This window comes from Lolium perenne, chromosome 6 (genome assembly GCF_019359855.2).
Source record: "Lolium perenne isolate Kyuss_39 chromosome 6, Kyuss_2.0, whole genome shotgun sequence".
NCBI classification, from domain to species: domain Eukaryota; kingdom Viridiplantae; phylum Streptophyta; class Magnoliopsida; order Poales; family Poaceae; genus Lolium; species Lolium perenne.
Window position 1 is genome coordinate 239,127,511 of NC_067249.2, and position 27,898 is coordinate 239,155,408.

Consider the following 27,898-nt stretch of genomic DNA (forward strand, 5'->3'; position numbering starts at 1 on the left):
TACATAAGTAATAACACTTAGGCAGTATAAAGTTCTCATCAATCAAAGTATCGTTTAGGAACAAGTTCACCCGTTGTTTGAGTAGCTTCGCACGAGCTCGTGTTATTGGTCCAATCCTAACTTCATCGGACTTGAGCTTCACAGCAGGAACATCTTCAGCTTGCAATGATGGAGGTAGTAGTGAGGTAGGGATGTCCTCATCAGGGGAACTGCTTGTACCTTGCGTCGGCCATTGGCCGGGGAACATGGCGCCGCCGCCGTGAGCGTGGCCCATGGCCATGCTGATCTTCCTCGCTTGTTCATCCTGGGCCGCCGCCGCCGCCCTCTTGGCGGCGGCTTTTCTCTCCCTCTCCACCCTGCCGCTTGTTTCGACCTGGCGCTGGATCTCGTCTGCCGCCCACTCCGCGTTCGACATACCCGGAGGCCGCTCCTTCTTTGCCCGCGGCTTCCTCGCCTTCGGCGGCATGGTGGTGGACGAGAAGACGAGGAGGAGAACGGTGGTGGACGAGAAGACGAGGACGGGAACTGGAACTGGAAGACGAGGAGGAGAATGGACAAATTCGGCGGGAGAGTTTGGGGATATGCAAGCAAATTGGAGGGAAATCGACAGGATTTGGCTTTCCTGTCGCCGACTACGAGGGTCCACAGGACGTTTCGCGCTAAATTCTTTCGTCCAGAGTCCCCGAGCGCGCCCCGGGGGACCGGGGATGGCGTGGGCTCGTTGGATGGATGAAGGGCCAAATCCGGACGAAAACGAGGAACCGGGGACGCGACTGGACCGAATTACGCCATCCGGATGGAAAAAACGTCGGTCGAGGACCTCGTCGGGGAGTCGGGGAGTCGAGTGGAGATGCTCTGAGAACTAGAGCAAGGGACGAGAAGCTTGAAGACGATTCCACCTTTCATGCCTTTCTCATCTGAGTTGCTTCCTTTATAATTCTCCCCTGTGACTCCCGTGAGCCCAAGCCCAGGTCCGACCCCAGCCAATGTCATGATTTGGCCCATTGGCTTCTCTGTGGCCACGGTCATGACAATCGGCCGCCACATCTTCTCCTGGTCGCTCTCGCTGTGGATTCCCTCCTCCTCATCTCGTCCATGGTGCCTAGATCCGGCGATGCGAGGAGTTCTTGCCCACTTCCGGCCCTTGCAGCATGTGCGGCGGCGGGTCCGAAGGGAGCGGGACTGTCGGCGGCGCCAGCGCTGGCGTAGTGGAGAGGAGACATAGTGGCACGGATTAACAGTACACCGCCAAGCCAACTTTTGCTTCCTCCTCGGCAACAGCCTGGTCAGTCCACTATCTACTTTTTACTCAAGTTATTATCAGCTTTTCCACCCTATTTGTATTGTGTATACCCAGTAGCTTTTTCTTGCAAAATAATTGCATGCCTTAAACTGAACTGTGAGTCTGTGTCAGTTTATAGGCACAATGGATGGTATGTGTGGGTGTGCGCTACATAAAATTTCCTGCAGGAAATTAGATTTCTGCAGACCAAAATTAAGTTATTTAGGAAGCACATGAGAGCACATAAAAGCCCAGCGCGGCAAAAAAACCGCCGGTTTGCCACGCGCGGGCGCTGCCGCGCTGCTCCAGCGGAGGCTGGAAAACGGCGCGCACGGTAAAAATTTTGCCGCCCGCGCGCTTTCGCGGTATCCCGCGCGGGAAATCTGCCACGTGCGCTGCCGCGCGCGCTATAAACACGATACGCGCGAAGCGGCCAACTGCCATTCCTCCCACGCATCCGTCTCTCTCCCCGCCTCTCTCCCTCCCGCGCCGCTCCGCCTCCGGCCGTTCCGCCTCCACGCGCCGTCGTCCCCTCCGCCCCGCGCGAAGATGCCTCCGCGCCACCCCCCCTCCGGCTACCACGGCGTTCGGGCGCGGCCGAGCGGCCGATTCGACGCGGAAATCCGTTCCGGCGAGGAGCGGATCCGCCTCGGCACCTTCGACACGGCGCACGAGGCGGCGCGGGCCTACGACGCCGTCGCGTGGCGGCTGGGCCGCTCCCGCCGCGCGATGAACTTCCATGACGTGTTCACGCGGGAGCAGGCGGAGATGCTCGCGCCGCCGCCGCCGATGATCACGCGGGAGCAGCAGCGCCGACAGCGGGAGCTGGAGCAGCGCCTTCTCATCGCCGAGCGCGACGAGGCGCTTCGCCTTGAATGGGCGCGCCGCTTCCCGGAGGATGTCGCCGCCACGGCGGCCTTCTACGCTGAGCAGAAGGAGGAGGAGAAGGCGGCGGCGAAGGCGAAGAAAAAGGCTAGCCGCGACAAGCGCCGCGCCGAGTCCACGGCGAGGATGGCGGCGAGGGCCGCGAAGGCGGCGAGGAAGGAGGAGGAAAAGAAGAACGGCGCAGGGCCGTCGACCATCGTCCTCTCCTCCTCCTCCTCCTTCGAGTGGACGACGACGCCAGTGTCGGAGACGACTCCGAGCAGCTCGGACTTCGATTGGGAGTCGGACCAGTAGTTTGTGCCGCATTGTATCGTTGAACTTTTAAATATATTCGTATTTTCGATCAAATTTTCATAGTTTGTTTGATTTAAATTTTCAAAAAAACGGTCGGATTAGCAGTTTGTGCCGCGCGCGCTGCAAAATAGAGCCTCTGCCGGAGGTGCGTTTTTCGCACAGCAACGCGCGCTGCAAAATAGAGCATCTGCCGCGGGAAAATTCGCTAACACGCGCGCTAGCGGTATACAGCGCGCCGAATCACGGGTTTACAGCGCCAGATTATACCGCGCCTGTTGGAGATGCTCTGAAGACGCCTTCACTAAACTACATATGGCAGTATATGATATATCTCTTTAATTTTTTTTTAAAATCTTTTAATGCCTACGTTGCCTCTGAAACTTTTCTCTTAATGTTGCTACCTATATTGCCTCTGCAGCCTACAAGAATTTCGATGTGTAGTTGCTACTAAAACTATATTGTTATGTTCATTAAAAAGTTACATCTATAGTAACGAAGCCCCATTGTCTTTGATGGTTTCAGGGATTGCCTTGTGATGTGGGATTATTGGCGGATCTTTCTTGATATCACCATATAATCAAAGATAAATTCAAGAATAGAAGCAATAATTTTCAGTAGCAATATATTAAGTATAACTAAGTTTGGGGTTACAAAGACACAACCGACTTGTGAAACTAAGAAGAAGCACAAGTGGGAACCTCAAGGATTCTAAATGGACTGAAGAGCAGGCTCCTCAAGCCACTTAATAGAGCTAATTCTCTTATGACTTAGTGCTCATCAGCACGTACAATACTATACGCTTGGGTTCTACAAACTAAACACACCAAAACTCTCCCTTACATATGCGGGTGACACCCTAGTTATAGGAGTCACAAACTTGTACTTTTAACCTACTACCTCTGTTCCTAAATATAAGATGTTTTCGTAGTCTAAAATAGCCTACCAAAATGTTTTATATTTTGGAAGAGAAGTAATACTAAATTGTGTAAACTAGTTGGCAATAGTGTCTGGGTTCATGCCGAAAGCTACTTTTGCAGCAGTACAAATAAGGTATGATATTTACTTTCTCAAACTGCTGCTGGTTTTCCTCTGTAAAATTTTCTGGCAGCCACACTCGCACTCTCGCACAGGTCTGGCCGTATGACCTTGTCTGTTGAGATGTGGTCCATTGTCGGGGGTGGTCCTATCTTCATTGTCCTTATAGTGGTTGCCTCTACTTAGTGATGTGGGATTAAAAAGAGGAGAAGAAGAGAACTAGCAGTAACCAAGGGAGTGAAGCAGATTCTGAAGGCATCTCCGATTTAGAATAATCTATCAATAAATATGATATTTTGTAGATAGCACATGAAAATATATTTCATTATCTATCTAATAATATTAATTTTGTATTTCACATGTTAATGATTTTTTGTAAAAACTTAGTCAAACTTAACATAGTTTGACTTTCTGAAAAAAATATAGGTCTTAAGCCCTGGGATGGAGGTAGTATTATTGAAAGAGGAAGTCTGTCAATATTTGTGTCCCACAGGAGCAGCAACAGTCACCTTTGATGTATAAGTACATCCACACCGATACAGAAGGTGCAAGATTGTGCAAGTTCCGTCAACATATAGTGGTTAGTTTGTCTCTTGTTTAGGATCATTTTAATTCCTTGCTTGGTTTAGTTTTTGTGCTGAGGATGGACAATTGATTGTCACAGAAATTTGTTACATCAACAATGAACAGGGATTGGTGTAGCTAACATAAATTATTCCAACGATGTGAGTTTCATATATCAAGAGAACTATATGTAATTCAGAGTGTCATGTTGTAGTTGTACAATATTACTCATCTGTATAGCAATTGTTGCTCATCAATCTGCAATATTAGGTACATAAATTTAAAAGGGAAAGTTTTTTGTATTTGCAATATCAAGTACATGATTGCATAGATAAGATATTTGCACAATTACTTGCATATATGAAATGTTTTACAGCAAAGTAGTGAGCGGAAAAATAACGGAAAGCACTAAAAAGTTGGTAAACTTTGGAGTTGCTGAATGGGCATTACCTGTACCTCTTGAAGATTTAGTATGTGTAACATGTAAGCGTCATCTTTAACCTTTGTTTGTTTATTGATTTGTAGATAGGTGGTGAGCATTCTTTCAGAACCAGGCAACTTAATCGGCCATATGGTTGGGGTAATTGCTTGTTTGTTCTTCATTAATATGCCGTAGCTATATTTGTTTCAATTAGAGAAAAGAACAGTGTTGAACTCCAAAACGTGCAGTACTAGTGGCATATATGTCAACTTCTTGCTTTGATTTAAGGATATATATCAAAGGTCCTGCAAACATAGATACTTCTTATTCTATCATATTTAGCTATAATGTTTGCTTACCATGATTGGTCATTAAAATGCGTAAATAAGAGAAATGTGGCAATCGCAAGCTTGCCTTCCTTTATTCCTTCTGATCGACATTAAAACATTTTACTTTGCTGAAACTAAGATTAGTGACATCGAATACAGCTCTAACCATCGCTGCCCAGCCCACCACCTCATGATGCTAACCAATATTTTTTTTTCGAAAAGGGGAACATAGCCACAACCTCTGCACCAATTGATGCACACAGCCGATTTATTGCAAAGTTTCAGAATTCAAAGTTTACATCTCATGGATCACACAGGGTGTACATAAAAATCAGCAAGCGGAAAAAAACTAAAACAAGGTGTTTATGCATCATGAATTCTTCTAGAAAGCTGCCAGCCACCCTGGGTGTAAAGTGCCCAAGCAACCATCTCAAGTTAGCTGCAGCCAGAATCCATAGGTGCATGCTGCGCCTCCGAGAGAAGCTAGGACCACTTGTAGATCCAATGTTAACCATATGAATAACCTGTAAAAAATGAGCATTTCCCTTATTAAAGACAATATCATTTCTACAGTTCCATATGGCCCATTCTAAAGCACATATACCCACACAAATTTGAGCTTTAGTTTTTTTCTCAACCTTGTTTAACCAGTTCCCAAACATATCCGTGACATTGGCAGGTGGGGGAATATTGAAAGTAAAATACGCAACTCTCCATATAAGGCGAGCAAAAGGGCAAGAGAAAAACAGATGATTGATATATTCCTCAGAATCACAAAATACACATTTCTTAGAACCATTCCATTTTCGCTTTGTGAGGTTATCTTTTTTTGGATTACTTTTCTATATTGGAACCACATGAAGATCTTAATATTCAGAGGAACCTTAGTTTCCAAATATACTTGCGCAAAAAAAAAAAAATGGTGGTAGTCAGTATACCCAGTACCTTTTTCTGTGAATTATTACATTGAAGTTGCATCTGAGCGTTCTGTTATAGCTGCAAGTAGTCTTGGCATCGGGGGCATATCAATCTCCTGTGGACCCTCAAGAACCCGGACCACTTCAAGCATCGTCGGCCGATCAAACTCATTATCTTGGATGCACCAACATGCAACTTTGCAAGCCCTTTCAGCCTGTTCCAAATTGATGTCTCCATGTAATTGTGGATCCACCAAACTCAGCACATCTCCCTCGTGAAGCTTGGTGATGGCTAACACTGGGAAATATTCCATATGATAATTGCTGCTACTGTATGATTCACGGGAGTTCCTTCTTCCTGATATGATTTCCAACAGTACCAGGCCAAAGCTGTAAACATCAATTTTTGGAGTAATAGCAACTCCGCTAAGCCACTCTGGGGCAAGATAGCCTGCAGTTCCTCTGAATGTAGTCAGGACACGGCTAAAATCCCTTCCCACAAATGCTGCCAACCCAAAGTCTGCAACTTTAGGAACAAATGATGCATCGAGAAGTATGTTTTCTGGCTTAATATCACAATGTATGATACATTTGTGGCAACTCTGATGCAGGTAGGACAATCCTCTAGCAACTCCTAGGGCTATTTGATACCTGGTGTTCCAATTCAGGACAGCAGCATTGCTCTCAAATAGGTGAGCATCGAGAGATCCATTTACCATGTTTTCATACACAAGCAGCCTTTTATCACCTTCGCAGCAGAAACCAATCAATTTGACTAGGTTGATATGTTGGATGAGTCCAATTGAGCTCACCTCCGCCCTGAACTGCTTCTCTCCCTGACGGGCACCATCAAGCCTTTTCACTGCTATAGTAGTCGAGTCACGTAATACTCCCTTGTATACAGAACCAAAACCACCTGCTCCCAGCTTTTCGGAGAAGTTTTTAGTAGCATGAACTAAATCAGCATATCTAAAGGCTATAACCCCACCACTTCCTTGATTGTCATATGATGGTGAACCACAGCACTTGAATTTGTTCCTCCAAATCACTATCAACAGCATGAGCATTATTATCATTCCTAAACTAATAGCGCTTGCAGCAATAACAAATCCATTGTTTGGTTTTCTTCTGTTTCTTAGATTTGGCAAATCTTTGGCGGCAAGGCGGAGGTAAAGAGCATCTTCAGAAGTAATGCCAACGCCATCATTCAGGTTTACACTGAACAATTCCCCGTGCCAGACAGAGCATCTGCTGTTGTTGTAGGAATACGCAGTGCAGATGCAGGAGTTGAGACAAGCTTCTTCACATTTGCTCTGAGTGGTGGCAACGTCTATGCTTTGCCGGCTGATGGGCAATTGAACCTTAGCAATTGGGTGGAACATGTCTGTTGAACTTGTGGTGTTTCCTTTACCGGTGCAATGTAAGGGATTATCTCTGATGCATCCTCCTGTTCGATCATCAAACTCCCAATCATGTGTCGACTTCTGAGAAAAGCTCTCCATACAGGAACAGGATGCACTTGCTTTGTTGTTGCAGACTGTGAAAGGTCCGCAGGTAGCAGGCGGACTGCAGGGATCAACAGGTTGAGTATGTAAGTTTTGCCAGGACTGTTTGGTTTCAGACCAAATATTCAGCTTGATCTGACCAGAGATGTCTAGTTGTATAAATACGGAATATGTATCATCCGGTAAAGTGTACATGTAGTATTCTTCTACATTGTTATCAACATATGTTAGGTCAAACAAACCTTTGGTCCGTGGATCAGTTTCCAAAATTGCCTCAAGTATTGGTATAAGCTTGGATGTTGATGTTCCGGATGCCCAAGACCAGTACACAATGGAGGGGTTGATGCGCTGGAGGACCATCCCACCAAGGCCTAGTCTCATGCTGTATGAGCCGAGGCCCGGATCGATTAGGCTCTTCTTTGAGATGAGCTGGCGATTCAGATTGGTGACCTTGTTCCGGCCAAACTTGGAACCAGAGAGGGCAACATCTGCTGGGTAATCGAAGCTCTGCCACAACGGTACCTTCGATGATGGGCTTTCTACGAAGAGGGCAAGGTTCCCACTGTTCAAGAGAACGGCACTATTGGCGTTTATGCTGGTTTGTGTCCTATTGGCAATGTGAGTGGACCAGATTAAGGATTCAGTACCGGCATGGGTTACGATGGCAAGATTACCATTGGTTGAGATTTTGAGCTGTGTTAGGTTGAGCTTGGAGTCAGTAATTGGCTCGTCTCTGTTAGCAACCCACACAGTTGTGAAAACTGGGATCTTGTTGAACCATATGCCAAGGTACCAGTTGGAGTTGGGGGAGATGGTGTTGTCGGACTTACTGGTGATGCTTGCAGCTGGCTGGAAGAAGCCAAGCACAAACTTGCCGTTTCTTGAGACGAGCTTGTCGCCCACAGCGAGCGCTTGGCCTGCTGTGAGCGTATCATTTGCAGCTGCAGAGAAACATGAAGGAGTGTGCAAGGAAGAAAAGAGGAGAAGCCCAAGTAGGATGTAGAGGGGAGGCATGGTGAAGAGTGTGAATGAATTGGAGATGATTGACGCTGGAAGGAAGAAATGTAGCTATAGAATGGAACAGATCCCTCTCAAAAAAGAAGAAGAAGAATGGAACAGATCAGGGAAGACGTGCAGGAATGCATGATATTCAATGGACTAGTTGACTTGGGACCAATTGAACTCACATAATTGGGCATCCCGAACCACTTGGGGTGCCACTTGAGCTTAGGTGGTTGTACACCACCAGTTGAGCTAGTTGTCTACACACCCATGTGCTATATAGCTCAGTACAAGGAAGGTTGTTTTCAAGCTCTCCAAGAAGCTTCAACTTGGGCTGTCACTTGAATTACTATGTAGGAGGCGCGGCTTGCCAACCCATCAGAATATGCAAGTAAGTGAATTTTCCATTTGGTTGCTCTAGTTTTAGCATGGTGAACTACAAGTTGAGTGACAGAATGAGAACACAAGAAACAATTCCGTGACAGTAAACAGAAGGGAAGAACACACAAATACATGCTAATATTATTTTTATAACTCGATCATCAACTGGAAACGAACTTAGATCATTTAATTTGAAGAGGCTAAAAAAAAATTGTTCAAGACATGAAGAGCACAATTAATCCCTGCAATATCAAACGACAAGAAACGCGGCTTGAGTGCACTTGCTAAAAAATATATTTGTAGGAAGTGTGGCTTGCCACATGCTTTCCCACCAAACAATAGGCAACTTCAAATAATTCAAAAGTAACAGGGATGAAGGCAAGACGTTTTTTTCAGAAATCTGCACTGTTCTTCTTTGAACTGCTTATGAAACGGGCACATAACATCCATCCAACGCTTTTTTCAGAAATGTTGCATGTTTGGTGAAGCACTGTTCCTATTTGGTTGTATTGACATACTACAGGCTGCAAAGACAATTTTAGGAGAGCACTTAGTGTGTGTTGGCAATCACTGGTGTAATAGGGATGGATGGTTTTTTTTTTTGAGGGAAAGCCACCACGGCAAGCTTTATTTATTATAGAATAAAATTACATTGCTTACTAACAAATCCAAAAGAAAAGCAGGAGGATCATCTATCCCATTACAATAATGACCAATGTCATCATTTACCTTAACTCCTACACTACCCCCTTGGACATATTGATTGATCATCCTACACCATTCAGGGGCAAACCCCTTCATCCTCAAAGTCTGTTGTAGAAATGACCATTTCACTTTATCATTTAGAAAGCTTAGAATATCTGATTGGTATCCAGTGGAGACCCGATTTGAGAGCAAATTGGGATGCTGGAAGGGCCGATTATTGTCCTATGGTGACAGACTGGTCCTTATCAATTCAGTTTTAACTAGCTTACCGATGTTCATGTTGTCTTTCCTAGAAATACCCGTTGGGGTAAGGAAAAGACTGGATTTTTATAGGTCTCGTTTCTTCTGGCAATCTGAGGAAAACAAAAGAAAATATAGGCTCACCAAGTGGAATATCGTATGCAGACCTAAGGATCAAGGGGGTCTTGGTATCGAGGTCATTGAATTGAAAAATAGATGTTTATTGAGTAAGTGGCTTTATAAACTTCTTAACGAAGATGGGGTATGGCAAGAACTACTGCAGAACAAATACTTAAGACAAAAGACCTTATCTGAGGTACAAGCTAAACCTACAGACTCTCCCATTTGGAAGGGATTAATGAGGGTTAAAGAGGATTTTTTTAGCAGAGGTTTTTTTCAGATCGGTGATGGTACTCATATCCGTTTTTGGGAAGATACCTGGTTAGGAAATACACCATTAGCTCAACAATATCCATCCTTATATAGTATTGTGCATCATAAGAATGTAACAGTAGCTCATGTGTTAGCCCAAACACCTATGAATATCAGTTTCAGAAGGTTGTTGTTGGGAAATAAATGGTCTTTATGGTTACAATTATGCAGGAAACTTATGAGGATTAATTTATCTGATGAGAAAGATCAATTTGTTTGGAAATTGATAACAAATGGTGTGTTTACCGTGAAATCTATGTATGAGGATCTCATGAATGACCATACCCCTTTCTTAAGAAAATACCTTTGGAAAGTTAAAGTCCCCCTAAAGATAAAAATATTTATGTGGTTCTTAAGCAATAAAGTTCTACTTACTAAGGATAATTTAGCCAAAAGAAGATGGAACGGTTGTACAAACTGTATTTTTTGTGGCGAACAGGAGAATATTGAGCATTTGTTCATCACTTGTCCTCTAGCTAAAATTCTTTGGCGTACGATTAATTTTACTTTTGCTCTCCCACCTCCATCCAATATTACCAATATGTTTGGTAATTGGTTGCATGGAGTTGATAGACAATCAAAGGCTTTCATCCGTATTGGGGTCTCTGCCTTATGTTGGTCTATCTGGAGGACAAGGAATGATATTATTTTTAACAACAAAACTTCCTTTCACTTTTTGCAGGTTATCCATATGGTGTCACACTGGGTCCAGTTGTGGGCTCTTCTGTCACCGGAGGGACAGCGGGATGCTATGGCTACTGGATGCACACGGCTCCAGATGGTCGCTCAGGATATCTTGTGCCAGACTGGCTGGCGACACAATAGACGATTACAATGAAGTGTAGTCCGTTTTCTCTTGTTTTTTTTCGCTGGTTGATTCTTGTATCAATCCTAGGCGATGCCTAAATTGTTTTAACTTTGTTTTGATACTCTATTAATAAAAGGCCGTGTGCGTCATCATGATGCAGAAGCCGGGGTCATATTCCCCATTTCGAAAAAAATCTATCCCATTACAAGAATTGTTTGAAATAAAGCTCTCATTGACTATCTCATGGGCTACTTTGTTTGCTTCTCTTGGACAACGAGCAAACTCCACCGTCCCAATTCTTCCCACCGAGATAAAGCAGTTCACATAAATCGCCGTGGTTGGTCCCCAAATTCTATCATCTCCAGAACAGAGGTTGATCACCTCCATACAGTCCGATTCCGTTTGTACCTTGTTGAAACCTCGTAGATCTGCTGAGTTCAAAACGATATTGCATGGCCATAGCTTCCGCCATGTTTGCATTCGCCACCTGGGGGAGGAAGTGGCAGGCTCCCGCCAAGAAATTGCCTGATGAATCTCGGATCACAGCCGCAGTTGCTCCTGAGCCCTGATCCTAATAGGGATGGATGGTTCACCATACCTTACAATTTGCATGTGTTCTTTTCTTGCTTTGGTAATAACGTTCTATGGACAGTCTCACGACTTCTATTTAGTCTCTATGTCTTTCAAGGCTCTGCATCAAGTATCATTGACATGGAAGAAGACATTGTTTAGACTAAATCAGTGTCAAAGCAACATAACTTGTTAGTTTTAAAAATAAAATGAGCATTACAACTGGCTAGGGATAAACACTTTGGAAGAAGATAGATCATAAGCAATAGGTAGAAATGAGTTTTCCAGACCGGCGTATGATGGGGCGATTCCACCGTTTTCTTAATGAATGTGCCCTGAAGGACATCTACCGCCATGGGCGCAGGTACACGTGGTCCAACGAGCGCGATCGCCCCACCCTCGTGCGCCTGGATCGTGTCCTCTTCGCCTCGCCTCCACGACGACTTGATCATTGCCTGCTACTGCTTGATTTGCACCCCCTTGCCGCCGTTGCGGAAACGGTTCCACTTTGAACAGTTCTGGCTCCACCTTGAGGGTTTCCGGGAGGTGGTTGCCAACACTTGGGCCTCGGTTAATCACGTGAACCCCTATGAGTGCCTTTTTCTCTGGCTTCAGGCGACAGCCAGAGCCCTTTCCAGCTGGAGCGATAGGTCTGTGGGGAGCATCAACTGAAACTTGCTGTTGCTCGAGAACTAAGTTTGCAGATAACTGAAAATAACAATGTTTGCTTAACTTCAGAGATGCTGAATAGGCATTTACCTGTGTATCTTTTAATGATTTCGTATGCGTAACATGTAAGCAGCATCTTTCACATTTGTTTGTTCAATGTTTGCAGATAACTGGTGAGCTTTCTTTCAGAATGAGGTAACTTAATCGGCCATATGATTTGGGTAATTACTAGTTTCTTCTTAATCCATATGCTGTAGGGACATAATCATATTGAACTCCAAAAAGCATGCAATAGTAGTGGTATATGTGTCAACTTCTTCCTTCGATTTAAGGATATATGTCAATGGTCCCATCACACACAGATATGTGTAGTTCTATCATATATTTAGCTGTATTGCTTGCTTGCCATTAAAATGCGTAAATAAGTAGCAATTTTGCAATTGCAAGGTTGCCTTCCTTTATTCCTTCTGATCCACATTACGACATATTTGCTGAAACAAAGATTAGTGACACCCAGATGAGAAGTAGTTGTGAATTACTACATCCGTTTCGTAATATAAGCAGTTTTGGCAAACTATTTTAGTTTACCAAAACAGCTTATATTATGGAACAGAGTGATATTACATTCAAATAAAGCTCGAACCCTGGCTGCCCAGCCCACCACACGGGCCAAGTAGCCACTATGGAAATATTCTACTTCCTCCGTCCAAAATTAAGTACCTCACTTTTGTCTAGATATAGATATATTTAGACGTATTTTTATAGAGTATCTAGGAAAAATTAAGACACTTATATTTAGACTGAGGGAGTATTAAATACTAATGACCAACTGGCCTTATCTCTAGCTAACAAAATGAATCAGACTTTCATATAGTAAAAATGGTGGATCTCAGGTTTCAGTTTATTCTTCATGCAAGGCTCTGATCTTGAGGGAGCCGATCAAGTACCCCGGCAGAAGGTATTTGATCGATGCCGTCAAGTATGGGTTTGCACGGTTGTGATTTCTGTTAAAGTCTGCAAGAGAATTTATCCCTACGTATACGTGCTGCTCCTGATCTTTCTCGTGCATGTCGTCGTCCTCCCGGGATGAAAGTTGCGCCACCCAAATTTTGTAGCATGCCACGCAGAATGAATATGCTTGCTTAGGACCTCTTTGTTTGAGCTTTTAAGTGCTTTCCACGAAAATAAGTAGGGAAATCGAAACAAAGGGTGCCGCTGTACTGTTGGCTTCGGCCGAAGCAGCTCGATCTCCTTCGTAGAAGAAAAAGCACGTATTAGACGTGCTTCCCGAGCTTTTCCCCCTCAGCCCCGAAACGGTATTCTCCTTTGCCCATATCGTTTCGCTTATTTACTGGAGCTTGCCATCGGAGGACATACCTGCTCGTTCGTGAGGAAAAAAACAAATAAAAAAGTAAACAGTTGCCTTATCTTCCTCGCGCGGTCACGCGACCGAAGTGTCCCCGCCGCCGCACGTTCCATCGCTAGAGCTCGACCCCTGCCGCTCTCCTCCGCCGTCCCGCTCCTTCACCGCTGCTCTCCTCCGACTCTGTCCCCTCCTGGTCCCGTTCCGACGTCCCTCATATCCTCCGGTCACCGGCAGATCGACCGCGCCGCCCGAGCTCGTCCAGACCGCCGCCAGTGCTCGTCCAAACGCCGCCAGTGCTCGTACGTAATCGTCCCCGAGCTCGTCGCAAACGCTGCCAGTGCTCGTACGCAACCGTCCCCGAACTCGTCTCTGACCGCCGGAGATTGTCCAGACGTCCACGACCCCCGTCCGCTTCTCCCGTGACGTGAGCTGCCTTTGCATGTTGTTCTTGGTATTTAGTGACTGCTAAATCGACGCCGACGCATGCATTGCTGGATTGCTAGATCAATGCTAGTACTGATGGTGATGGATGCTTGTGACGCCGATTGTCAGTCCCCTGCCCATTGCTGGTTCAATGTGTGATAGCTAGTATAATATAATGGCATAGATCCGTATTTTTTTTAGTGATCCATGTGTTATTTATTATACATGTAAATCGGTAAAAAAATACACATTATTCTCGTGTTTCGGAGGCTATTTTAGATAATTTCTCGGTTTACAGCTAGACAGCCAGCGAGACAGCCAAAGAGTAAATCTCAAAACAGTAGATTTTCCTGCACAGCAGCTTTCTCTACACAGCAGCACAGCCAGCCACAGCCAGCCCAAACAAAGAGGCCCTTAATCTAGGGCCGCACACACGCACTCTCCCATCCTATTCCTTTGTGCGTCTCTGCTTTATAATCTTCTCGTTAACAATCCGATGGCAATCTCTTTGTTGGAAAAAAAATCTGATGGCAATCTACATTTTCCTCCGGCGCGACAACAGCATCTCTAACGAACTACAAAATAGTCAAGGCTCAGAGATTAAATCTGCGCCGCGCGAGCTCCTTAATCGCGCGCCTCAGATTGAGTAAATTTTTTTGACATGGGCTACAGCGGGCTTACGCCAGCCTGAACAATTATATATCAAAGCTGCGGAACGGGTTTCATTACATAGCTTGAGAGGGGCAGAGGGGCAGAGAGAGAGCTAGCCTAGAGAGTTCAGGGGGGATCATACCCATTACACCAAGAATTAAGAAAGGAGGTAGAGGAGGGGGTGGTGCATCTATAGGCCCAGAGCCTAATATCCTCAATACAACGGCGAGATACAAGTGAAAGATTTTCAACTACGCCATTGAAGGTCCTTGCGTTTCTCCGCTTCCAGATGTTCCAGGCGATGGCAGTGTTGATGGTGGATTCCTCGTAGGTGCAGTTCCGTCTGAGGCAGAAGTCAGAGAACCCCGTGTACATGCTTGGGTTGAAATTTTGGAGGAAGTAGTCCCAGATTTCGACTGCCTGGGGGCAGAAGAGCAGGAGGTGGTCCACATCTTCATCCAGGTTGCAGGAGAGACAGGCAGCAGAGGTAGAAAGGTGGTGTCGAAACCGTCGCTCGTTAGTGGGCAGACGCCTTTTCCGAGCAAGCCAGCAGAAGATCTTGCACTTTAATGGGGCAGCACTCCGCCAAACCGTTGGCGCCACATCATCAATCTGCAAATGCCTGAAAGAGTTGACATAGAGACATTTGTTTGAGAGTTTTTTGTCAGAGAGGCGAGCGTCACGTGTGTCCGGAGCGTCAGGGCGGAGCTCCACAGAGTTCAGCTCGATAGACAAAGCTCGAAGGTCATCAGCCGCGGCAGCCGTGAGGCGCGGTCCAAGGGAGCTGCGGAGGCCCAGGGAAAGAGTGGTCGCGACGTTAATGTTGGGGCGGGTAGAGTGAGAGAAGAGGTTAGGAAAACGCTCTTGGAGGGTTTGGTCCCCAAGCCAACAATCAACCCAGAAAGCCGTGGAAGCCCCGTTGCCCAGAGAGACTTTGGAGATAGAGCGAAAGGAGGGGAGCCCCGCCACAATATCCTTCCAGATGGGGGTGTCGAGGTAGTGGTGATCACCCAGATCACGAGAATTGTGCCATCCGTACATGCGGCGGAACCAGGAGGCCCAAGGAGCCGATGTGTCAGAGTGAAGTTTGGTGAGGAATTTTGCCATAAGGGCGGAGTTCTGGGCTGGGAGGGATATGACTCCGAGACCCCCAAGATGTTTGGGGACGCAGACATCGTCCCAGGCTACCTTGCACTGGCCACCATGACAAGATTCTTCGCCAGTCCAGAGGAAGGCGCGCCGTCGCTTATCAATGGCCTCAATAACACCAGCTGGGAGGAGCCCAGCACACATGGCGTGAGAGAGCATAGAGGTGAGGACGGAGTTGACGAGGATCAGGCGGCCGCCTATGGGAAGGCAACGACCTCGCCACCCAGAGAGGCGCATGTCGCTTTTGGTCATGATGGGTGCGAAGTCGCCAAAGCGCAGTTTATAGGGGGAGAGCGGAAGTCCCAGGTATGTTTGGGGGAAGGTGGATATCGGGCAACCGAAGGTGGCAGCCATAGATGTGGTGATAGAGGCATCGATTTTAATGGGCACAAAGGTGCTCTTATGGAAGTTTATGGTCAGACCAGTGGCAGCGGAGAAGTCGTCTAGGATATGTTTGAGGTTGGCGACATGGTCCGGGATGGCTCGAATAATGATGAGGGTGTCGTCGGCGTACTGGAGGACGGGGCAAGGAAGGTCATCGACAAGGGGGTGGAGGAGAAGGCCAGCAAGGGAGGCCAGGCGGAGCATCTGCTGGAGGACATCAGCAATCAGATTGAGTAAACACATATTGCAATTGAAGATACCGTGACCCAATAAAATGTATCCTTCTGTATTTCTTAGAAGTATACTGTTCTTTTTATAGGGGTGGGTATGTTGTAAAATATATTCTCAAGTTACAGGTGAGCAGAATAGTACATATGATATGCAGTAGCCTTATTCAAGTACTAGCTATACTAGAAAGTGGATGGATAATCAGATGGAGCTGCAGTCGGCGGGCTGGAACGAGACCTCCTTGTTGTCAAGATCGTAAAGAACATGCATGTTCTGCAGCATGTAGTTCCCTATGACCGTTGTCCTGTTCATCGGTGCCCCATTGGAGGAGACCGCCGAGTTTACGACCATCATGCATGACGCCTCGAGGTTCAGCTGTATCCAGTAGTTCTCCGCCGGAATCGCCCAAGCCCCGCCCCCTTGGCCGAAACGGAGCACCAGCGGTGGCACAAGCCTGCTCACGTCCGCTGGCGCCACGCACAGCTCGAACATGTCGTGGATCGGCGACGGGACGAGGCTACCGCCCAGCCGCCATGACAGCTCCTGCATCAGCTCCTTGTACGCCGCGTCAACCAGGAACATGAAGGGGGTGCGCACGTCGATGATGATGCCGCCGTCCTCAGAGGGAATGTTAAGATCAGCTTCTCCGACCGACACCGCGGCCAAAAGCAGGTTGTAGGAGGACCGAGGGCTGAAGGGCGCTGACGCAAACGGCGCGCCGCCATTCAGGACGGCTGAGGGACCGACGAGAAGGCTTGACTGGACTTGGTTGCTGAGGCAGTAGGAGAACCGGTTGCCGCCGATCTGAGAGACCAGCGACAGTGGGCCCTTGCCGAGGCCGATGACGCCGGAGGCGTCTTCGCCTTCGCCGATTCCCGTGGTGTCCGTCTTGGTGATGCACCCGAAGGCAATGCTTGCCTTTTCCGAGCCGAAGGTGAACTCCTCAATGCGTAGCACGCCAGCGAGGTCCACACCGACGGAGGTCGTCCGAACAGCACACGCGCCGGCGCGGCCATCGTCGCCCGTGCACGGCTGGGTCTCGTGCCCGGCGCTGCACAGGGAGTCGTTGCAGGACACGGCCATCCCGGTGCTCGAAAGCGAGAAGTCGTAGATGTCCACGTCTTGATAGAAGCAGTCATTACCGCATGGCATGCATTGAGTCCACACCAGGCTGCTCATGGTGTCGAGCACGGCATGAACCTCCTGCGGCGGGCTGCCTATGGCGAAGTGTGCGACGAACTCCCAGGACCCCAAGGTGAGCGGCACCGCCACCCCGAGGGACTCGTGGCGGAGACGGGCGCGTGCGCCGGCACGACGAAAGCGCTCGGCCGTCGTAAGATTTTCCTTTGCGTCCATGTGGTTGAGCTCCATCCTGATGCAGCTGCAGCAGGTGGCCAGAGTTGTGGTGGCGCACAAAAACAGAAGGAAAGTCGATGAGATCGTCATTTCTTTTCTGATGTAGCTGTCTGTTTTCTTTGTCTAATGTAGCTGTGGATAGTAAATAAATAGAATAGGGCGTGCAACGGTGTAAGCAACCTGCAGAAATCTGTTTCTCTGCTCGGCTCATGTTCTTTGTGTGGCACACTGAAATCATTTTCTTTGGGTGTGGCTCGGCCGTCGGCTGTTGATCTACAGGAGGCGGGTTAAACTACCGCATACGTTTGTTTTACCTAACAGACATGGTGATATTTTGGTTTGTATCATATATAATTGTATCTGTCACGGTTAGGATGTTTATTCAGGTTGTTGACATCTGTATCTATTCTATACACTGTAATTTCTAATTGTATAAATACTACTACAAAAGAGTGCACAATGGAGGGGTGGCAATAAGGAGCCGGTCAGAAGTGTGAATCACCACTGACGGGCACACTAAGTAGTAAACAGCGAAGTGCAAACCGATCACTTCTTTCCGACTAGTAAAATTCAGATGCCCAATTCTAATTACAATATAGTAGTATTCCATAGGGTTTTCATTTGCACAAAATTTGACAAGATGGCATATGCCAAACAATGTTTCAGCCAAAAAGTACAACCAACTTTACAAGATACAGATCAACTGCTCAATAATTTATATCCCTGTTCTGAAGGGTTTGGGACCTAAAAAGGTATAATAAAAAAAAAGCAGCTTCCTATCAGAACTCTGTGGTCTGAAGCTACTGTAGTTCTTCCTATCTGTGGTAAAACAGGTACACCACACATGTACACCAAGGTTTAGCTTAGCAATATTGTGGGACGCTAGGTGGTGGCAGTTGGCAAGTATCCAGCAATACTTTTTTTTTCTCATTGCCTAACCAGCAAGTTCTCTTTTTATGGTCTCAAACAGCATCTCATTCCATGTATCTACAGGTCCTGGCATACACCAATGTAGACAGTCTTGGGGTGGAGGCCTTCCATCTGGCCCTCTCTGAGTCTTCTTGTTTGGGTCGACACTTCGGTATGGACCAGGATGCCCATCGACCCTCGAGGCAAAAGGTTCCGTGATGTCCATCAATTTCAACTTGGAACCGTGTTCCCCAGAATTTTGGACAGCCTTTTTGAAGCCTGCAACTTGCTTTTCATACATTGTGTTCGTGAATCCATTCCTTACCGCTTCATCCAAGGGCTTAACCTTCCCAGTGCATGACCCATTTGTGTTCCATGCCCCACCTTCATAATGATCTGGTGAGTATGTGCGCAGAACAGCTATACCTTTGAAATTCGGGTTCATTGCCACAGCAGTTAGGCAAGTCTCAACAGATACAGCGAAACCGTCAACGTTGTTCATTTGCATATTCCCAGCTTCACGCGGCCACCAGAGCTGTCCTCCAACAACATTGCCATTCAGGATATAGGCTGATCGTTTTGCAAACCAATGCCCAGAGGAGAGGACAAGCACATCAAAACTCGGGAGAAGTTCCATGAAGGTCTCATCTGGGATATCCAGGAAAACTTTGTCAAGACCCTGGGGAGCAAACTCCACTGCTTCAATTGACCTATGTACTAACCAAGACGACCAAATGCGGATTATAGTTGTTGACGTTGACCTAAAGATCCACTTCTGCATTCTTTTAGTGCCATTGTTTACTGGGGTGTCGACCTGTCAAAAGTAGAATATCAAGCAGCTCCAAGATGACAAACCAGGTATTATGTTAGTCAATTAAACAAGTTACAAGTACATTCAGTATATGAGCAGGCATAACAATTTCGAAATTGGAGATCAATCATCTCGGAAGCGAATCTTCCAGAAAATAGATAGTTTACAAAGAAACTATATAGAACCGATGAGTTTTGACCCTTTTCTATTTTAGGAAGAAAAAAAATAAAATGTTGTAACAATGGTCCATCCATTATCCATAAGACCAAACAACCGTTGAGTCAGATATATCATTCATAAAACTTGACCAAAAAAAAGTAATGATGGTCCATCCATTATCCATAAGACCAAACAACCGTTGAGTCAGATATATCATTCATAAAAGAGGTCTACTAAGATTAATAATAGTTCTAACATAAACCATTAGGAGTTAGTAGTATAACTGAAGTTCCTCACCTGCCAGAGGATGCAAAGGAGCGACTCCATCTGATTTCGAGCAACTGAATCCCCAACAAAGGCAAGTGTCTTGCCTCTCATAAACTCCAAGAACTTTGCTGCATCAAAGCGCGGGAGAATGCATTGTTCAGGTTTCCATCTCCAATTCTCATATCCCTTGTCGGGTCGCCCATTTCCCTGGCAATTCTGAGTCTTTGTAATCAAAGGACAAGAGTTGTTTGTGTAGAGTGGCCCCGAAGAATCAAAGAACCATTCCCCACGATATAGATCACAGGTACCTGTACAAAAATAACGTTAATTTGTCATGTCCAAGTAATTATGAAAAAAAAAAAGTGCAGTGACAAGTATATTCATTCTTGTTTGTAAGATGTTGTGCAGAAAAACCAGTGGAACATACTAACACCTCAACTCGAACAGCCCTTTGAAAATCACTTGATGATTTCGATGAGTCAAGTGTAGTTCCCTCATCAAGTTTTGGTGTGGTATCCGTATCACCTGTAGCAACTGGTACCGGCATGTTGCGATCATCCTCTCTTGTACCCAAAGACGCTTCACTTGAATTCACGGTACCAGGCAAGGGTTCCTGGTCACCCTGAAAGACCCGCGTTGATAACAGAAAATCAGCGGTAGCATCATTCTCGCTCCCACCACGAGCCCCGGTAGTGAGGTATGCACGTAGCGATGCCCCAGGAAGGGACGAGCCCACAGACAGTGATATCACCACCAGGGCGAGCAGCAATGCCACAGCAGACACAATGACTTTCAAGAGCAATCGCCGAATTCCACCAGCCCCAGCTGGAGCCTGCATCTCCGGCAAACTCATGGCCACACCCAAAAACCCAAATGCAATAACCTGAGAACAGTTGTACTCTTTGATTTGCCCAGAGTATTAGAGCAAACCTGTAGCCTGATACTTGGAACCTGCGGTACACAAACATGCGTTGAAATAAATAATTAGTGCTGGCTACATCAAGGTTGGACTAAGAGAAATGGCTTGATAGCCACATGTCAAGTTTAATACTCACCAACAGCTAACAGCAGCATGTTTGACCAATGACTAATGGAAGATCATAAAAAATACGGCAGTATTAGTTTTGACAGGTTATCATTGGAGTATTCAGAAATGTAATGATTCATCACGTAACAAGCAGAAGCATTTAGTGGCAGCTCAACCTCAGATTTATCTGTGAGCTGCAAAGATAACAACGAAATGAACCACTTTAACCAGACTATACCGTCGTCAGCATTTGCAGATAAAGGAAAATCAGATGAAGCTACTATTTTTCATCACTCCACCACACGTGTATCTAACATCAATCTGCAACACCATCTGAACTTTGGCCAAGAATATCTGACAGAGCAGAAACTCTCGGTTCAGGAGCTAAGCCAGCTGAAGAGATCTAGTTTTCAGACCTTACCTCTGTGGAGTGCTTGGTCGCCGAAGAAATGGGCGCGGAGGTGCTCGCCCGTCGCCGCTCTACTTGGAGGGGGAGGAGCGGCGAGGTGGAAGGGGCCGTTGGACCGCCGCCGTTGGCCGAGGTGCGGCGACCCAATCGCGCGCGAGATGTGAGATGTGAAGAATGAAGCCTACTGACTGATCTTGTCGGTGGTGGTCGACTGCTGGTGTATTTTACTCCGTAAAATTTTACCCCATTCAGTGTAGTAGCGATCTGGCGTGCCGTCGCTGGCCGTGGCTCCCCTCCATGGAGTCCTGATATGCGTTGCACATGCCCTCGCCGGCTCGCCGTGAATCGCCTTGAGCCGAGCCGAGGTTTGCGCGCCATGGCCCAGCACGGGCTTCCTTCGTCAGCCTTCCCCTATTTCCGAAGGGCCTTAGAGCATCTGCCCGTATTTATCACCGAATAAAATGACTTCGGTCTCCTGAAAAAGAATTGAGAGCGCATTTAGATAGGGCGCACAGAACAGAAACGGTAAATGCAAACCGAACTCGCGAAAATCAAACGTCGCGGGAAATCGATTTTCGCGATTGCAGTCGATTTCATCCGATCAAGCTTAATTCGTTCATAATTTACAATAGTAGTGGCAAAATATATCCGCATTAGACCTACATTACGTACTACAGACTTAATTAGAATAGAAATTTAGGTTCCCGGAGACTATACTGTCACCGGGGCGTCGGCGGAGGGTTTATGGTCGCTGGCGGTTGCTAGGCGACGACGAGCGCCGCCACCTCGATGGCCGCCGCGCCGGAGGTGCTCCCGCAGAGGAGAGGCGGTCCGTCGTCATCATCGTAGCCGTGCGGGGGCAACGGCGGCAGCGGCGGGCTACACGCGCCGGCAGCGGGGGGCGCCTCCGCTTCCTCCGCTGCAGCCGCCTCCGCGCGCGCTTGAAGGTGGCGTGCCATTAGCTCCGGCCACTTGCGGCCGGCCCGCTCCGGCTCCGCCCGTACACCCGGCGGACGGCGACTTGACCTTCCGCCACCAGATCGGCCACCGCCCCTACCCACGCGTCTTGCACGCGTCATTTCGGACGGCGGGGTGGTGGCCGTAGCGGCGCAGCGGCGTCCGAGGGTCCGGGATTGCTCGTTGGAGCGGAGGCAGGCTGCGGTGGCGGGAGAGGAGCGGCGGGAGGGGAGTAGGGTTTCCGAACCGAACTCCCCTCCGCGAACCCTTTTAATAGGGGCCGTACGGGGAGTTTCTCGGGCCCCTGAACTTCCGATTCGGGCCGGCCCATGTTTACGGGCTCTGATCTGCGCGCGTTTCGGCCCGAACCCGTAAATCCGCCGGGAAAGTTCGGTTCCGGCGGGATTTACGGGCTCTGTTAGAGATGCTCTTAGAGATCTCCAGCCGTCTCCCCCGCAAGGTCTCCAAGATTTTTTTTTTCATTCGGATGGACGAAAACTGTCCAGTCGCGTCCCCGGATCCTCGTTTTCGTCTGGATTTAGGCTTTTATCCATCCGGGGAGCCCAGGTCATCCTGGACCCCGAGGAGCGCTCGGGGAGTTCAGACGAAACGAAAGCGCGGGAAACGTCGAGAAAACTTCCCGCGCGGCTAGTGGCCCCGACTTGTCGGCGAGAAAGGCCGATCATCGTCCTCATCGCATCGTATTCCGCGCGCTGTAAAAGCCTGCCGCCGGTCAGTCTTCGCCGGACATGTAGCTTCCACACGGCGAGTTAATGTCCTCGCCTCGGTTTCACGCGCATCGCCCTCTATTTATCGCGGAACTACCGTGTCTGGCCACATTCACCACCCCGTCTCCCTATTTACCACCTCTCTCCCTAAACTCATCGAGCGAACAATGGCGAACTTCGGCGACGACGCAGCGAAAAATGGCTTCGGCAGTCGTTCTCTCCACCAATGGAAGGGGAGGCTGCTGCACGCGGTGGGCTACCCTGCGCCGCCGGACTTCCGCGCGCCCGGAGGCTGGGGGGTGTCCCGATCCCGCCGCCGCCAATCGTACGTGCCGCCCTCGAGGCGGAGATCGACGCGGTGCTCGTCTCCCTCAGCGATGAACAACGCGTAGAGGAGAGGTTCTTCCCCGACAATTACGAGGCCTGGACGGAGTTCTTCCGGCAAAGGTACGAGCGTGAACTCGCCGCCTACGACGGCCCTCCCCCTTCCCCCGCGCGAAATAACGCTGCCGGCCGCCGCCAATGGTGTAGCGGGCCTGGCCGCACCCTCGAGAAAGTGCTTGCGCACATCGAGGGCGGCAACTCCCCCATACTGGGGATGCCGCCGCCGGTGGCGCCTACCGTGTTGCGCCGGCACGGGAGCTCGTGGATGCCACGACGGATGGCACCGTCGTCCTCATCGTCTAGGTCAGCGTCGAGGTCAGGCGGGTCGGCTCCTCCACCTACGATGCCGAGGGTCGTCAAGAAGGAGCCAGCGCCCCCGTGCCGCTCATCAAGCTCGAGGAGAGCAGCGACGACGATCTGTATCGGCCACACGGCGACCCTGGCCAGGGTTCAATCCGTTGGTATGGAGACGCCGGCCAGAGCAGCCAGCAGGCGCCGCCGCCTGAGGACGCCGGCAACTCCAGCGATGACGACGACAACGACGGCGACTACACGGTGTTCTACCGCCATTTCGGCATGTAGATCGCCATGTTCTAGCTTTAGTTTATGTTTCCCTCTAGCCGAATTCAAAATATATTTGAATTCGTCCTATATATGTACGAACTCGCCTATATATGTTAAATATCTCTAAATTTCGCCTATGTTTGAACGTATTTCGTCTGGTTTTATCTGAATTTGCCTATATTTGTTCAAACTTTTCATCCATCTTGGACTCGCCGCTGGAAAAATGGGCCTCCCAGACCATATTTTACATCCATCCGACGCTAAATAGCGCCGGATTTCGGCCTGGGGAGACCCAACGGCTGGACATATGCTCTTAGACTGAACTTCATTAAGGTAGAAGAGAAAGTTTTTTTCAAGAGAGCCATAGCTTGACAAATGACGGCCGAGATGGCCGAGCAAAAGAAGACCTATCCTGGTCCCAACAGAACTCTACGTGAATAGATAGAGGCCACAAACTACATCAACAGCAAGAAAACCTCAGGAGCCTAAAACTCAGAAATACAGCCGGCAGCCTTCCAGGAATGAATATCCTCAATGATTAGCTCAAACACACGGTCAGCCATGCTACACTCCTACTGGAAGATGCGTGAATTCCGCTCCTTCCAGATCCTCCAATGCACCAGAACTGCCACAGCTTCGAAGTCGCGATGTATGTTCTTCGGCACCCTCTTTCTTGCCATAAGCCACCATTCCTCGGTGCTGCCAAAAGTATCGTCAGAAATTGGGAAGTTGGCCCTGGACCAGGTCCGAACTGTTAGGATGATCTCCACGTCACCGATTCCAACGGATCGGTAACAAGTCCTTGACCTCGTTCGCGCCCTGATCGGGGGCGTCCAACCCTCATATGGTTGGTGGGCCCCTGTGACCTGCGCTATATAAAGAGGTGGGGGCCGGGGCACACGGTACGAGGTTCACCGCGCCGCCAGTCACCCCACCAACATTCCCTACCGATCTAGGGCTAGCGCAGTGCTCACGGGAAGCTCTGCCACCGCCGCCACCGCACGCTCACGCCACTCGCGCCGTCCCCATGGACAACGGCTCGAGCTCCTCCTCGAAGGGAGAAGGTTTGTCTCCCATACCCCTCTCGATCTCTCTCCGATCTTGCAGTATACATATAGATATAGTGTCTACCCGCACGGATGCTACTCTAGTTGATCTAGTAAAGTAAACATTGGTATCAGAGCCACTCTAGATGTAGATCTCGTGTTTATTTTTCGGGTAGAAAAGAAAGAAGAGAAACCCCAATCCTCCCAAAGTAAAGTGCAACCGGCCGAGGTCCCTCTCGCCGGCAAAGTTCGTGCCACCACAAGGCCGCGCCGCCCCTCTCGATCTCGATGCGCATCGGCAAGCCGAGGCATCGGGAAGAAGGGCCACTCTCACTCGCTCTGCGAGCCGGGGGCAAAGAAAAGAAATTCCTCACCGGCCGGGGCATTTTTGCTCGCCGAAAGTCACCGGCGAAAGCCGGCAAAGGGCGCCGCCACTGACCCGTTTGACGCCGGTGCGCCCACCGGGCGCACGCGACGGCAAAAGGACCAGAGGGGCGCCACGCCTATCTCGGCCGCGGCCGCGTACAGAGAGCACAGCACAGATCGTGGAGGGGAAGAAAGGAAGCCCGCTGAGCTGCCGCCGTGGTGGGCTCGCCGTCGCCGGCGTGCCGCCGGCCAGGGGCGCTCGCGGTTTTCTTTCTCTCCGCCGCCGCAAGCGAGCAGGCCAGAGAGGGGCGGACGGGGAAAGTGGCGATTTAGGGTTAGGGTTCTGGGGGGCGCCGTTTGGGCCACCCCTTATACCAGCCGAAATGGATGGCCGACCGTCGGATTCGATCCGACGGCCAGAGAGGGCCGCCGCGTGGGCAACGTGTGCGGGCCGCGTCGGCGCCGTGTGCGGGCCGCGTGAGCTCCGCCGGCCAGGCCGCGGGCAGGCCTCGCGGCAGGCCGCGTAGCAGGCCGCGTTTTGGGCCGCGTTGGCAGCCAGCGTCGGCGCCGCGTCCTGTGCGCCGCTCGGCAGCGTGGGCGCCGCGTCGGCTGCGTGCCGCTCAGTGCGTAGCAGGCCGCGTGGGCCGCGGGCCGCGTGCGCGATAACTTGATAACGATCTGTTTTTTTACAGTTTTGCACAGTTTTATTAATTAAAGAGGCATTTTTAGGCAGTTTTGGGTCATTTTTGGCCAAAATTTTGTCTAGTTTTTTCTGAATAAATAGGACCAACGAAATATTTGTTCAGAAATTAAAAAGTAAAGGAAATGCCTCTGAAAAGTTCAAAGTTTAAAGTTTAAAGTTCACAGTTTCCGCTGCAAATAGCAATGATATGTGCATTTATCTCTATTTCTGCCCAACGGTGATATAGTTTTATTTGCATTAACAGTTGCATGTTTTAATTCGGACCAACGTTGGATTATAATTTGCAATTGTACTGTTCTCACTTCTTTGTGGTTTTCAGGAGGGTTCTACTTGATGAGCTGCATCAAGGATGTTCCCACCCTTAGAGGGGATAACTACACAGAATGGAGGAAGAAGGTGGATTTCGCCTTCGTCTGTGCTGAGGTGGACTGGGTGGTTGACACACCGCAGCCCATCAAGCCTGCTGACCCCGTCAGAGCTGACGGGGATACTGATGATGCATGGGCTAAAAAGAAAAGGGACCATGCTCCTGTGGAGATGTCCTACACCCTAGAGAACAGAAAGTGGCGGTAGCCAACAAAAAGTGCATGGCTTTCATAAAGAATACAATTGAGAACGCTATAGTGGGCTCAATTACAGAGTGTACTTCCGCTGGGGAGTACCTAGAAAAGATAAAGAGCCAGTTCACTGGTTCTTCAAAGACATATGCAACCCAGCTGTTGAAACAGCTGGTGACAGAAAAGTATACTGGAGGTGCACATGGCATCAGGGAGCACATCCTCAGGATGAGCAACATGGCTGCAAAGCTGAAGCCCATGGATGCTGACCTGGAGCTGAAGCCTGCACTTCTGGTTCACTTGGTGATGGCTTCATTGCCACAACAGTTTGAAAATTTTGTCATCAATTACAACATGAGTCCTGAGAAATGGGACATTGAAAAGACCATTGCCATGTGTGTGCAAGAGGAGGATAGACTCAAGGCACAGAATGGAGGTACCATCAATTATGTGAAGGACAACAAGAAAAGGCCCTTCACACCAAGCAACAATGGTTCTCCTTCAAAGCAATATGGTAAAGCCCCAATGCAGCATCAGCAGAAGTTCCAGCCCAGGCCATTGCCAGTGAACAAAGATCAGTGTCTCCACTGTCAGAAGACTGGGCACTACAAGAAAGACTGCCCTGCTTTTCTGAAAGAACTAATGGCAAAGAAAGGTAACAATTTAGTTTCCTTTGTAAATGAATCCCTGTATACACAGTTTTCGAAATCTACTTGGTGGATTGATTCAGGTGCAACTGTTCATGTTGCAAATTCTTTACAGGGATTCCATTCGACGAGGACTACGAAAAGAGGCGAAGGATGCGTTGAAGTCGCGAATGGAATTCAAGCAGAAGTTGAAGCTGTTGGCGACGTCCTGTTGGAGCTAGCTGATGGCTTGACTATTCTGCTTAGAGATGTCTTATTTGTTCCTTCCATACATAGAAATTTAATAAGTGTATCGCGCTTAGATAAAGACAGTTATCAATGTTATTTTGGACATGGCAAATGTGCCATATGGTGTAATAATTCTTATGTTGGGGTTGCTATACTCCATGATGAGCTTTATTTATTGTCCTTGCGTGAAAAAGTAATGTCTGTGTGTAAAGTGAATGAACAAATATCCTCGTCGGAAACAGAAGGAAAGAAAAGAAAAAGAACTGATGAATCATCGAAATTATGGCACTGTCGCCTAGGCCATATTTCGAGGGGGAGAATAGAAAGACTCGTTAAAAATGATATTCTTCCTCCATTAGAATTCTCAGACATAGAACAGTGCATCGATTGCATTAAAGGAAAATTTGTAAAGCAAATTAAAAAGGGTGCAAATCGAAGCACAGCAACACTAGAAATAATTCACACCGATATATGTGGACCATTTCCGGTGAAAAGTGTGGATGGCTATGATTCGTTCATAACATTCACGGATGATTACTC

The 27,898-nt window shown here is 48.3% G+C and overlaps 2 protein-coding genes, 1 long non-coding RNA gene and 1 pseudogene across 15 annotated transcripts; 2 read left to right on the top strand and 2 right to left on the bottom strand.

Annotated features, from left to right (window-relative positions):
• Positions 1–950: 950 nt before the first annotated feature.
• LOC139832923 (uncharacterized) lies at positions 951–18,723 on the top strand. Of its 10 annotated transcripts, none has more exons than XR_011747786.1 (8): positions 951–1,285; positions 2,984–4,076; positions 4,161–4,221; positions 4,586–4,640; positions 6,339–6,419; positions 6,867–8,625; positions 12,206–12,260; positions 18,590–18,723. It is a non-coding gene; the product is annotated as an uncharacterized lncRNA (long non-coding RNA). The 10 variants fall into 10 exon arrangements; XR_011747792.1 differs by lacking the exon at positions 4,161–4,221 and having other exon boundaries at positions 952–1,285; positions 2,984–3,511; positions 3,683–4,076; XR_011747783.1 differs by lacking the exon at positions 4,161–4,221 and having other exon boundaries at positions 952–1,285.
• LOC127305727 (G-type lectin S-receptor-like serine/threonine-protein kinase At2g19130) lies at positions 5,055–8,246 on the bottom strand. The gene is made up of 2 exons (XM_051336251.2): positions 5,756–8,246; positions 5,055–5,334 (listed from the first exon to the last, which is right to left on the bottom strand). The coding sequence occupies exon 1, from the start codon at positions 8,244–8,246 to the stop codon at positions 5,772–5,774; it is 2,475 nt and encodes an 824-aa protein (XP_051192211.1). The 3' UTR covers positions 5,055–5,334; positions 5,756–5,771.
• LOC127305728 (protein trichome birefringence-like 18) lies at positions 18,147–21,586 on the bottom strand. 4 transcript variants are annotated; one of them, XM_051336253.2, is made up of 5 exons: positions 21,191–21,585; positions 20,798–20,963; positions 20,268–20,693; positions 19,773–20,050; positions 18,147–19,319 (listed from the first exon to the last, which is right to left on the bottom strand). In XM_051336253.2, the coding sequence occupies exons 3-5, from the start codon at positions 20,593–20,595 to the stop codon at positions 18,531–18,533; spliced, it is 1,395 nt and encodes a 464-aa protein (XP_051192213.1). In that variant the 5' UTR covers positions 20,596–20,693; positions 20,798–20,963; positions 21,191–21,585; the 3' UTR covers positions 18,147–18,530. The 4 variants fall into 4 exon arrangements, with proteins under 4 accessions (XP_051192213.1, XP_071679032.1, XP_051192216.1 ...); XM_071822931.1 differs by having other exon boundaries at positions 20,798–21,123; XM_051336256.2 differs by lacking the exon at positions 20,798–20,963 and having other exon boundaries at positions 21,191–21,586.
• A 2,977-nt stretch (positions 21,587–24,563) lies between these two features.
• Positions 24,564–27,525, top strand: LOC139832173 (uncharacterized; annotated as a pseudogene).
• Positions 27,526–27,898: the final 373 nt, after the last annotated feature.

Excerpts from the sequence above, each read along its gene's own strand:
- LOC127305727 (XM_051336251.2), bottom strand. The coding sequence starts at position 8,246 with ATGCCTCCCCTCTACATCCTACTTGGGCTTCTCCTCTTTTCTTCCTTG.
- LOC127305728 (XM_051336256.2), bottom strand. The coding sequence starts at position 20,595 with ATGAGTTTGCCGGAGATGCAGGCTCCAGCTGGGGCTGGTGGAATTCGG. Across the intron at positions 20,051-20,267 it reads GCCGGTACCAGTTGCTACAG|GTACCTGTGATCTATATCGT; the intron begins GTGATACGGATA and ends ATTTTTGTACAG. Across the intron at positions 19,320-19,772 it reads TCCTTTGCATCCTCTGGCAG|GTCGACACCCCAGTAAACAA; the intron begins GTGAGGAACTTC and ends TACTTTTGACAG.